Raw genomic sequence first — 12,050 nt, 5'->3', positions numbered from 1 at the left:
GTGTTCGGGCCCCGCAAACTCCAAAGTGAAGCTGGGGGAAGCAAATCTTTCAAATGTAGCCATGTTGGGGGCGGGACGCGTAAATCAGGCCAGCCTAGTGTATGGAGCGCGCGGCGTATCGACGATGGAGGCGACAGAGACTCATTTGGAGGCACTGACAGGCCAGACATGTGCATGGCTGAGGGCCAGAAACTTGGGTGTGTCTTGCTGGACGGCGACGTCCACACCGAGAAGGGCTGCAATATGTAGTTGAGTAGCTGTAACGTCTAAGCTACGTGCGGTGGCGAAGTGCAAGGCCCAAGGCTCGGAGCTGCCAACGATTCGTACGCGAGAGGGTCCCGCAAAGGCTTCAGGGCCCACCCGCGCAAACAGAGCATGAGTACAGAGCATGAGTATGTACACCGGGCCTCGGAAAATGGTCGATCCCAACTTGAAACGCTCGCATGAATTGACCATAGCAGCAAGTCCTCACAACCACTGGCAAGTCGTATACCAGCCGTCGGCAATTTACACCTACCTGCACGTTGCCGTGGTAGACCAAGCTCTCTCCACCTTGCCTTGCCCCGTCGCGATCGGAAGTGAGCAGCACCTTCAACGCCAGCTGCCGCGGGGCTGAGACCTGAGTCGCCGAACGCTCCCGCCTTTGCGCTGGCCAACATGTCGGTCCGCCACCACTCAGCTGCTCCATCAAACGGGGCGATATCCTATATTTTTCAGCACCCTCTGTCGCGCAGATCCGAGCAAAGAGGCCAGCGCTCAGCGACGACGACGACGGAAGCTGCCATCTCATTGCGCGGGGGTGGCGGTGATCCATATCGGTCGACGTGCGAAGCATGTTCCGACGGCGACAGGCGCTGGGCGGCACTGACCTGGCAGCACACATGCGTATGAGCTGCGGTGCCGGAACTCCTTTTAAAGCCGGGCAAGCTGGAGCCTCTATGGCAAGCCTGGCTACGCTTTTCACTGATTGGTTGAGAGCTTCAAACTGATTTGCTGGAAGATGTGCATGCTATGTGCAACTGTCCTTGCACATATAATTATATCAATGGACAGCAACTCTACTCAATATAGCAGTTTCCAATTTCGCAGTTCGTCAGAACTGTGTCCAACCCAACACCAAAACAGAGCGAAGAACTTTCTGAGCGACGCGAAGTCAGTATCATCCCAGAGATATATTATCAGATATCTCGGGTAACATGTATCTCAGGGATCATTTAGTACGGGTCCCTTGATGGCATGCAGGTCATGCAGAAAACGTGTGGCGAGCTCGACGATCTTCCTGTGCCTCCCCATATTCGCTTTTGCGCGCTCGAGAGCAGGTCGAGTGCGAACGGGCGAGAGCACACCGCGCGAGCGTGTTGGGTGTGTTGAGTGTTGAGTGTCAGTGTCAAGCGTGAAAAAAAGATCATGGGCGGAGCCGAGTCGGCCGAGATGGACCCCAAGCAGAAACTGACGGCGGCCAAGGGGACGCAGGTGAAGAAGGTGGAGGGCGGCGTGACGACGTACACCACGGAGAAGACGCCCGTCGCGGACTTTGAGGCCGTGAGCGAGCAGAAGAGCAACACCAAGGGCGACAAGGCACCCCGTGAGCCCGAGACGGAGCCGAGCGATCCCAACAAGACGCCCACCGACGGAGAGGACGTCAAGACGGAGGTCTTCCGCTCCGTGGAGGCCGACGGTTGCGTCGTGACTAAGACGGTGAAGACCACGCGACGCACGTCCACGTCGGCTACTGGAGAGAGCGTCACGACCATTGAGGTGGAGACGACAATGGAGACAGAAGAACCTAACGGAGAGACAACTACAGCAGTCAAGACGGAGACGACGACTGAGACGGAAGGTAAGAGCAGCCACCTACGCCACAACATCAATAAAAACCAGAGTGCCTCAGCTATATCCCAACACTCAAACACCGATGCCATCTCCAAGACGGAGGAGGCCGGCGCGGCCCCCGGCGAGTCGGTGACGACGGAGGTGTTCCAGTCGCAGGAGGCCGATGGCAGCATCGTGACGAAGACGGTGAAGTCGACCACGAGCACTTCGACGTCTGCCAGCGGCGAGCTGGTGAGGACGATCGAGGTGGAGACCACGACGGAGACGGAGACGACCTCTGGCGAGAAGAGCACGACGGTGGAGACGGAGACGCGCGAGGAGACGGAGACCGAGGAGAGCAGCCTCGCGGCGCCGTCTGCCAGCTCGACATCTGTGTCGGGCGGTCGCGCCATCCGCAAGACGGAGGAGGCCGGCGCGGCCCCCGGCGAGTCGGTGACGACGGAGGTGTTCCAGTCGCAGGAGGCCGATGGCAGCATCGTGACGAAGACGGTGAAGACGACCACGAGCACTTCGACGTCTGCCAGCGGCGAGCTGGTGAGGACGATCGAGGTGGAGACCACGACGGAGACGGAGACGACCTCTGGCGAGAAGAGCACGACGGTGGAGACGGAGACGCGCGAGGAGACGGAGACCGAGGAGAGCAGCCTCGCGGCGCCGTCTGCCAGCTCGACATCTGTGTCGGGCGGTCGCGCCATCCGCAAGACGGAGGAGGCCGGCGCGGCCCCCGGCGAGTCGGTGACGACGGAGGTGTTCCAGTCGCAGGAGGCCGATGGCAGCATCGTGACGAAGACGGTGAAGACGACCACGAGCACTTCGACGTCTGCCAGCGGCGAGCTGGTGAGGACGATCGAGGTGGAGACCACGACGGAGACGGAGACGACCTCTGGCGAGAAGAGCACGACGGTGGAGACGGAGACGCGCGAGGAGACGGAGACCGAGGAGAGCAGCCTCGCGGCGCCGTCTGCCAGCTCGACATCTGTGTCGGGCGGTCGCGCCATCCGCAAGACGGAGGAGGCCGGCGCGGCCCCCGGCGAGTCGGTGACGACGGAGGTGTTCCAGTCGCAGGAGGCCGATGGCAGCATCGTGACGAAGACGGTGAAGACGACCACGAGCACTTCGACGTCTGCCAGCGGCGAGCTGGTGAGGACGATCGAGGTGGAGACCACGACGGAGACGGAGACGACCTCTGGCGAGAAGAGCACGACGGTGGAGACGGAGACGCGCGAGGAGACGGAGACCGAGGAGAGCAGCCTCGCGGCGCCGTCTGCCAGCTCGACATCTGTGTCGGGCGGTCGCGCCATCCGCAAGACGGAGGAGGCCGGCGCGGCCCCCGGCGAGTCGGTGACGACGGAGGTGTTCCAGTCGCAGGAGGCCGATGGCAGCATCGTGACGAAGACGGTGAAGTCGACCACGAGCCCTTCGACGTCTGCCAGCGGCGAGCTGGTGAGGACGGTCGAGGTGGAGACCACGACGGAGACGGAGACGACCTCTGGCGAGAAGAGCACGACGGTGGAGACGGAGACGCGCGAGGAGACGGAGACCGAGGAGAGCAGCCTCGCGGCGCCGTCTGCCAGCTCGACATCTGTGTCGGGCGGTCGCGCCATCCGCAAGACGGAGGAGGCCGGCGCGGCCCCCGGCGAGTCGGTGACGACGGAGGTGTTCCAGTCGCAGGAGGCCGATGGCAGCATCGTGACGAAGACGGTGAAGACGACCACGAGCACTTCGACGTCTGCCAGCGGCGAGCTGGTGAGGACGATCGAGGTGGAGACCACGACGGAGACGGAGACGACCTCTGGCGAGAAGAGCACGACGGTGGAGACGGAGACGCGCGAGGAGACGGAGACCGAGGAGAGCAGCCTCGCGGCGCCGTCTGCCAGCTCGACATCTGTGTCGGGCGGTCGCGCCATCCGCAAGACGGAGGAGGCCGGCGCGGCCCCCGGCGAGTCGGTGACGACGGAGGTGTTCCAGTCGCAGGAGGCCGATGGCAGCATCGTGACGAAGACGGTGAAGACGACCACGAGCACTTCGACGTCTGCCAGCGGCGAGCTGGTGAGGACGATCGAGGTGGAGACCACGACGGAGACGGAGACGACCTCTGGCGAGAAGAGCACGACGGTGGAGACGGAGACGCGCGAGGAGACGGAGACCGAGGAGAGCAGCCTCGCGGCGCCGTCTGCCAGCTCGACATCTGTGTCGGGCGGTCGCGCCATCCGCAAGACGGAGGAGGCCGGCGCGGCCCCCGGCGAGTCGGTGACGACGGAGGTGTTCCAGTCGCAGGAGGCCGATGGCAGCATCGTGACGAAGACGGTGAAGACGACCACGAGCACTTCGACGTCTGCCAGCGGCGAGCTGGTGAGGACGATCGAGGTGGAGACCACGACGGAGACGGAGACGACCTCTGGCGAGAAGAGCACGACGGTGGAGACGGAGACGCGCGAGGAGACGGAGACCGAGGAGAGCAGCCTCGCGGCGCCGTCTGCCAGCTCGACATCTGTGTCGGGCGGTCGCGCCATCCGCAAGACGGAGGAGGCCGGCGCGGCCCCCGGCGAGTCGGTGACGACGGAGGTGTTCCAGTCGCAGGAGGCCGATGGCAGCATCGTGACGAAGACGGTGAAGACGACCACGAGCACTTCGACGTCTGCCAGCGGCGAGCTGGTGAGGACGATCGAGGTGGAGACCACGACGGAGACGGAGACGACCTCTGGCGAGAAGAGCACGACGGTGGAGACGGAGACGCGCGAGGAGACGGAGACCGAGGAGAGCAGCCTCGCGGCGCCGTCTGCCAGCTCGACATCTGTGTCGGGCGGTCGCGCCATCCGCAAGACGGAGGAGGCCGGCGCGGCCCCCGGCGAGTCGGTGACGACGGAGGTGTTCCAGTCGCAGGAGGCCGATGGCAGCATCGTGACGAAGACGGTGAAGACGACCACGAGCACTTCGACGTCTGCCAGCGGCGAGCTGGTGAGGACGATCGAGGTGGAGACCACGACGGAGACGGAGACGACCTCTGGCGAGAAGAGCACGACGGTGGAGACGGAGACGCGCGAGGAGACGGAGACCGAGGAGAGCAGCCTCGCGGCGCCGTCTGCCAGCTCGACATCTGTGTCGGGCGGTCGCGCCATCCGCAAGACGGAGGAGGCCGGCGCGGCCCCCGGCGAGTCGGTGACGACGGGGGTGTTCCAGTCGCAGGAGGCCGATGGCAGCATCGTGACGAAGACGGTGAAGTCGACCACGAGCCCTTCGACGTCTGCCAGCGGCGAGCTGGTGAGGACGGTCGAGGTGGAGACCACGACGGAGACGGAGACGACCTCTGGCGAGAAGAGCACGACGGTGGAGACGGAGACGCGCGAGGAGACGGAGACCGAGGAGAGCAGCCTCGCGGCGCCGTCTGCCAGCTCGACATCTGTGTCGGGCGGTCGCGCCATCCGCAAGACGGAGGAGGCCGGCGCGGCCCCCGGCGAGTCGGTGACGACGGAGGTGTTCCAGTCGCAGGAGGCCGATGGCAGCATCGTGACGAAGACGGTGAAGTCGACCACGAGCCCTTCGACGTCTGCCAGCGGCGAGCTGGTGAGGACGGTCGAGGTGGAGACCACGACGGAGACGGAGACGACCTCTGGCGAGAAGAGCACGACGGTGGAGACGGAGACGCGCGAGGAGACGGAGACCGAGGAGAGCAGCCTCGCGGCGCCGTCTGCCAGCTCGACATCTGTGTCGGGCGGTCGCGCCATCCGCAAGACGGAGGAGGCCGGCGCGGCCCCCGGCGAGTCGGTGACGACGGAGGTGTTCCAGTCGCAGGAGGCCGATGGCAGCATCGTGACGAAGACGGTGAAGTCGACCACGAGCCCTTCGACGTCTGCCAGCGGCGAGCTGGTGAGGACGGTCGAGGTGGAGACCACGACGGAGACGGAGACGACCTCTGGCGAGAAGAGCACGACGGTGGAGACGGAGACGCGCGAGGAGACGGAGACCGAGGAGAGCAGCCTCGCGGCGCCGTCTGCCAGCTCGACATCTGTGTCGGGCGGTCGCGCCATCCGCAAGACGGAGGAGGCCGGCGCGGCCCCCGGCGAGTCGGTGACGACGGAGGTGTTCCAGTCGCAGGAGGCCGATGGCAGCATCGTGACGAAGACGGTGAAGACGACCACGAGCACTTCGACGTCTGCCAGCGGCGAGCTGGTGAGGACGATCGAGGTGGAGACCACGACGGAGACGGAGACGACCTCTGGCGAGAAGAGCACGACGGTGGAGACGGAGACGCGCGAGGAGACGGAGACCGAGGAGAGCAGCCTCGCGGCGCCGTCTGCCAGCTCGACATCTGTGTCGGGCGGTCGCGCCATCCGCAAGACGGAGGAGGCCGGCGCGGCCCCCGGCGAGTCGGTGACGACGGAGGTGTTCCAGTCGCAGGAGGCCGATGGCAGCATCGTGACGAAGACGGTGAAGACGACCACGAGCACTTCGACGTCTGCCAGCGGCGAGCTGGTGAGGACGGTCGAGGTGGAGACCACGACGGAGACGGAGACGACCTCTGGCGAGAAGAGCACGACGGTGGAGACGGAGACGCGCGAGGAGACGGAGACCGAGGAGAGCAGCCTCGCGGCGCCGTCTGCCAGCTCGACATCTGTGTCGGGCGGTCGCGCCATCCGCAAGACGGAGGAGGCCGGCGCGGCCCCCGGCGAGTCGGTGACGACGGAGGTGTTCCAGTCGCAGGAGGCCGATGGCAGCATCGTGACGAAGACGGTGAAGTCGACCACGAGCCCTTCGACGTCTGCCAGCGGCGAGCTGGTGAGGACGGTCGAGGTGGAGACCACGACGGAGACGGAGACGACCTCTGGCGAGAAGAGCACGACGGTGGAGACGGAGACGCGCGAGGAGACGGAGACCGAGGAGAGCAGCCTCGCGGCGCCGTCTGCCAGCTCGACATCTGTGTCGGGCGGTCGCGCCATCCGCAAGACGGAGGAGGCCGGCGCGGCCCCCGGCGAGTCGGTGACGACGGAGGTGTTCCAGTCGCAGGAGGCCGATGGCAGCATCGTGACGAAGACGGTGAAGTCGACCACGAGCCCTTCGACGTCTGCCAGCGGCGAGCTGGTGAGGACGGTCGAGGTGGAGACCACGACGGAGACGGAGACGACCTCTGGCGAGAAGAGCACGACGGTGGAGACGGAGACGCGCGAGGAGACGGAGACCGAGGAGAGCAGCCTCGCGGCGCCGTCTGCCAGCTCGACATCTGTGTCGGGCGGTCGCGCCATCCGCAAGACGGAGGAGGCCGGCGCGGCCCCCGGCGAGTCGGTGACGACGGAGGTGTTCCAGTCGCAGGAGGCCGATGGCAGCATCGTGACGAAGACGGTGAAGACGACCACGAGCACTTCGACGTCTGCCAGCGGCGAGCTGGTGAGGACGATCGAGGTGGAGACCACGACGGAGACGGAGACGACCTCTGGCGAGAAGAGCACGACGGTGGAGACGGAGACGCGCGAGGAGACGGAGACCGAGGAGAGCAGCCTCGCGGCGCCGTCTGCCAGCTCGACATCTGTGTCGGGCGGTCGCGCCATCCGCAAGACGGAGGAGGCCGGCGCGGCCCCCGGCGAGTCGGTGACGACGGAGGTGTTCCAGTCGCAGGAGGCCGATGGCAGCATCGTGACGAAGACGGTGAAGACGACCACGAGCACTTCGACGTCTGCCAGCGGCGAGCTGGTGAGGACGATCGAGGTGGAGACCACGACGGAGACGGAGACGACCTCTGGCGAGAAGAGCACGACGGTGGAGACGGAGACGCGCGAGGAGACGGAGACCGAGGAGAGCAGCCTCGCGGCGCCGTCTGCCAGCTCGACATCTGTGTCGGGCGGTCGCGCCATCCGCAAGACGGAGGAGGCCGGCGCGGCCCCCGGCGAGTCGGTGACGACGGAGGTGTTCCAGTCGCAGGAGGCCGATGGCAGCATCGTGACGAAGACGGTGAAGACGACCACGAGCACTTCGACGTCTGCCAGCGGCGAGCTGGTGAGGACGATCGAGGTGGAGACCACGACGGAGACGGAGACGACCTCTGGCGAGAAGAGCACGACGGTGGAGACGGAGACGCGCGAGGAGACGGAGACCGAGGAGAGCAGCCTCGCGGCGCCGTCTGCCAGCTCGACATCTGTGTCGGGCGGTCGCGCCATCCGCAAGACGGAGGAGGCCGGCGCGGCCCCCGGCGAGTCGGTGACGACGGAGGTGTTCCAGTCGCAGGAGGCCGATGGCAGCATCGTGACGAAGACGGTGAAGACGACCACGAGCACTTCGACGTCTGCCAGCGGCGAGCTGGTGAGGACGATCGAGGTGGAGACCACGACGGAGACGGAGACGACCTCTGGCGAGAAGAGCACGACGGTGGAGACGGAGACGCGCGAGGAGACGGAGACCGAGGAGAGCAGCCTCGCGGCGCCGTCTGCCAGCTCGACATCTGTGTCGGGCGGTCGCGCCATCCGCAAGACGGAGGAGGCCGGCGCGGCCCCCGGCGAGTCGGTGACGACGGAGGTGTTCCAGTCGCAGGAGGCCGATGGCAGCATCGTGACGAAGACGGTGAAGTCGACCACGAGCCCTTCGACGTCTGCCAGCGGCGAGCTGGTGAGGACGGTCGAGGTGGAGACCACGACGGAGACGGAGACGACCTCTGGCGAGAAGAGCACGACGGTGGAGACGGAGACGCGCGAGGAGACGGAGACCGAGGAGAGCAGCCTCGCGGCGCCGTCTGCCAGCTCGACATCTGTGTCGGGCGGTCGCGCCATCCGCAAGACGGAGGAGGCCGGCGCGGCCCCCGGCGAGTCGGTGACGACGGAGGTGTTCCAGTCGCAGGAGGCCGATGGCAGCATCGTGACGAAGACGGTGAAGACGACCACGAGCACTTCGACGTCTGCCAGCGGCGAGCTGGTGAGGACGATCGAGGTGGAGACCACGACGGAGACGGAGACGACCTCTGGCGAGAAGAGCACGACGGTGGAGACGGAGACGCGCGAGGAGACGGAGACCGAGGAGAGCAGCCTCGCGGCGCCGTCTGCCAGCTCGACATCTGTGTCGGGCGGTCGCGCCATCCGCAAGACGGAGGAGGCCGGCGCGGCCCCCGGCGAGTCGGTGACGACGGAGGTGTTCCAGTCGCAGGAGGCCGATGGCAGCATCGTGACGAAGACGGTGAAGACGACCACGAGCACTTCGACGTCTGCCAGCGGCGAGCTGGTGAGGACGATCGAGGTGGAGACCACGACGGAGACGGAGACGACCTCTGGCGAGAAGAGCACGACGGTGGAGACGGAGACGCGCGAGGAGACGGAGACCGAGGAGAGCAGCCTCGCGGCGCCGTCTGCCAGCTCGACATCTGTGTCGGGCGGTCGCGCCATCCGCAAGACGGAGGAGGCCGGCGCGGCCCCCGGCGAGTCGGTGACGACGGAGGTGTTCCAGTCGCAGGAGGCCGATGGCAGCATCGTGACGAAGACGGTGAAGTCGACCACGAGCCCTTCGACGTCTGCCAGCGGCGAGCTGGTGAGGACGGTCGAGGTGGAGACCACGACGGAGACGGAGACGACCTCTGGCGAGAAGAGCACGACGGTGGAGACGGAGACGCGCGAGGAGACGGAGACCGAGGAGAGCAGCCTCGCGGCGCCGTCTGCCAGCTCGACATCTGTGTCGGGCGGTCGCGCCATCCGCAAGACGGAGGAGGCCGGCGCGGCCCCCGGCGAGTCGGTGACGACGGAGGTGTTCCAGTCGCAGGAGGCCGATGGCAGCATCGTGACGAAGACGGTGAAGTCGACCACGAGCCCTTCGACGTCTGCCAGCGGCGAGCTGGTGAGGACGGTCGAGGTGGAGACCACGACGGAGACGGAGACGACCTCTGGCGAGAAGAGCACGACGGTGGAGACGGAGACGCGCGAGGAGACGGAGACCGAGGAGAGCAGCCTCGCGGCGCCGTCTGCCAGCTCGACATCTGTGTCGGGCGGTCGCGCCATCCGCAAGACGGAGGAGGCCGGCGCGGCCCCCGGCGAGTCGGTGACGACGGAGGTGTTCCAGTCGCAGGAGGCCGATGGCAGCATCGTGACGAAGACGGTGAAGTCGACCACGAGCCCTTCGACGTCTGCCAGCGGCGAGCTGGTGAGGACGGTCGAGGTGGAGACCACGACGGAGACGGAGACGACCTCTGGCGAGAAGAGCACGACGGTGGAGACGGAGACGCGCGAGGAGACGGAGACCGAGGAGAGCAGCCTCGCGGCGCCGTCTGCCAGCTCGACATCTGTGTCGGGCGGTCGCGCCATCCGCAAGACGGAGGAGGCCGGCGCGGCCCCCGGCGAGTCGGTGACGACGGAGGTGTTCCAGTCGCAGGAGGCCGATGGCAGCATCGTGACGAAGACGGTGAAGTCGACCACGAGCCCTTCGACGTCTGCCAGCGGCGAGCTGGTGAGGACGGTCGAGGTGGAGACCACGACGGAGACGGAGACGACCTCTGGCGAGAAGAGCACGACGGTGGAGACGGAGACGCGCGAGGAGACGGAGACCGAGGAGAGCAGCCTCGCGGCGCCGTCTGCCAGCTCGACATCTGTGTCGGGCGGTCGCGCCATCCGCAAGACGGAGGAGGCCGGCGCGGCCCCCGGCGAGTCGGTGACGACGGAGGTGTTCCAGTCGCAGGAGGCCGATGGCAGCATCGTGACGAAGACGGTGAAGTCGACCACGAGCCCTTCGACGTCTGCCAGCGGCGAGCTGGTGAGGACGGTCGAGGTGGAGACCACGACGGAGACGGAGACGACCTCTGGCGAGAAGAGCACGACGGTGGAGACGGAGACGCGCGAGGAGACGGAGACCGAGGAGAGCAGCCTCGCGGCGCCGTCTGCCAGCTCGACATCTGTGTCGGGCGGTCGCGCCATCCGCAAGACGGAGGAGGCCGGCGCGGCCCCCGGCGAGTCGGTGACGACGGAGGTGTTCCAGTCGCAGGAGGCCGATGGCAGCATCGTGACGAAGACGGTGAAGTCGACCACGAGCCCTTCGACGTCTGCCAGCGGCGAGCTGGTGAGGACGGTCGAGGTGGAGACCACGACGGAGACGGAGACGACCTCTGGCGAGAAGAGCACGACGGTGGAGACGGAGACGCGCGAGGAGACGGAGACCGAGGAGAGCAGCCTCGCGGCGCCGTCTGCCAGCTCGACATCTGTGTCGGGCGGTCGCGCCATCCGCAAGACGGAGGAGGCCGGCGCGGCCCCCGGCGAGTCGGTGACGACGGAGGTGTTCCAGTCGCAGGAGGCCGATGGCAGCATCGTGACGAAGACGGTGAAGTCGACCACGAGCCCTTCGACGTCTGCCAGCGGCGAGCTGGTGAGGACGGTCGAGGTGGAGACCACGACGGAGACGGAGACGACCTCTGGCGAGAAGAGCACGACGGTGGAGACGGAGACGCGCGAGGAGACGGAGACCGAGGAGAGCAGCCTCGCGGCGCCGTCTGCCAGCTCGACATCTGTGTCGGGCGGTCGCGCCATCCGCAAGACGGAGGAGGCCGGCGCGGCCCCCGGCGAGTCGGTGACGACGGAGGTGTTCCAGTCGCAGGAGGCCGATGGCAGCATCGTGACGAAGACGGTGAAGACGACCACGAGCACTTCGACGTCTGCCAGCGGCGAGCTGGTGAGGACGATCGAGGTGGAGACCACGACGGAGACGGAGACGACCTCTGGCGAGAAGAGCACGACGGTGGAGACGGAGACGCGCGAGGAGACGGAGACCGAGGAGAGCAGCCTCGCGGCGCCGTCTGCCAGCTCGACATCTGTGTCGGGCGGTCGCGCCATCCGCAAGACGGAGGAGGCCGGCGCGGCCCCCGGCGAGTCGGTGACGACGGAGGTGTTCCAGTCGCAGGAGGCCGATGGCAGCATCGTGACGAAGACGGTGAAGTCGACCACGAGCCCTTCGACGTCTGCCAGCGGCGAGCTGGTGAGGACGATCGAGGTGGAGACCACGACGGAGACGGAGACGACCTCTGGCGAGAAGAGCACGACGGTGGAGACGGAGACGCGCGAGGAGACGGAGACCGAGGAGAGCAGCCTCGCGGCGCCGTCTGCCAGCTCGACATCTGTGTCGGGCGGTCGCGCCATCCGCAAGACGGAGGAGGCCGGCGCGGCCCCCGGCGAGTCGGTGACGACGGAGGTGTTCCAGTCGCAGGAGGCCGATGGCAGCATCGTGACGAAGACGGTGAAGTACGACCACGAGCCCTTCGACGTCTG

The 12,050-nt window shown here is 66.7% G+C and overlaps 1 protein-coding gene across 1 annotated transcript in view; it reads left to right on the top strand.

Moving 5' to 3' along the window:
* Nucleotides 1–1,407: 1,407 nt before the first annotated feature.
* The window catches only part of KRP23_2882 (uncharacterized protein), a gene marked incomplete at both ends in the record, with an annotated part of 28,308 nt that continues 17,665 nt past the window's right edge, over nt 1,408–12,050 (top strand). The window contains one exon of the mRNA XM_067887666.1: nt 1,408–12,045. Within this exon, the coding sequence (XP_067750237.1) occupies nt 1,408–12,045 (10,638 nt within the window). The remainder of the gene's footprint in view (nt 12,046–12,050) is intronic.

This window comes from Phytophthora ramorum (genome assembly GCF_020800215.1).
Source record: "Phytophthora ramorum isolate Pr-102 chromosome Unknown Phyram_PR-102_s0002, whole genome shotgun sequence".
Taxonomy (NCBI): Eukaryota; Oomycota; class Peronosporomycetes; order Peronosporales; family Peronosporaceae; genus Phytophthora; species Phytophthora ramorum.
The sequence above is the reverse complement of the archived record's forward strand: the minus strand, read 5'-3'. Positions and strand labels throughout refer to the sequence as shown.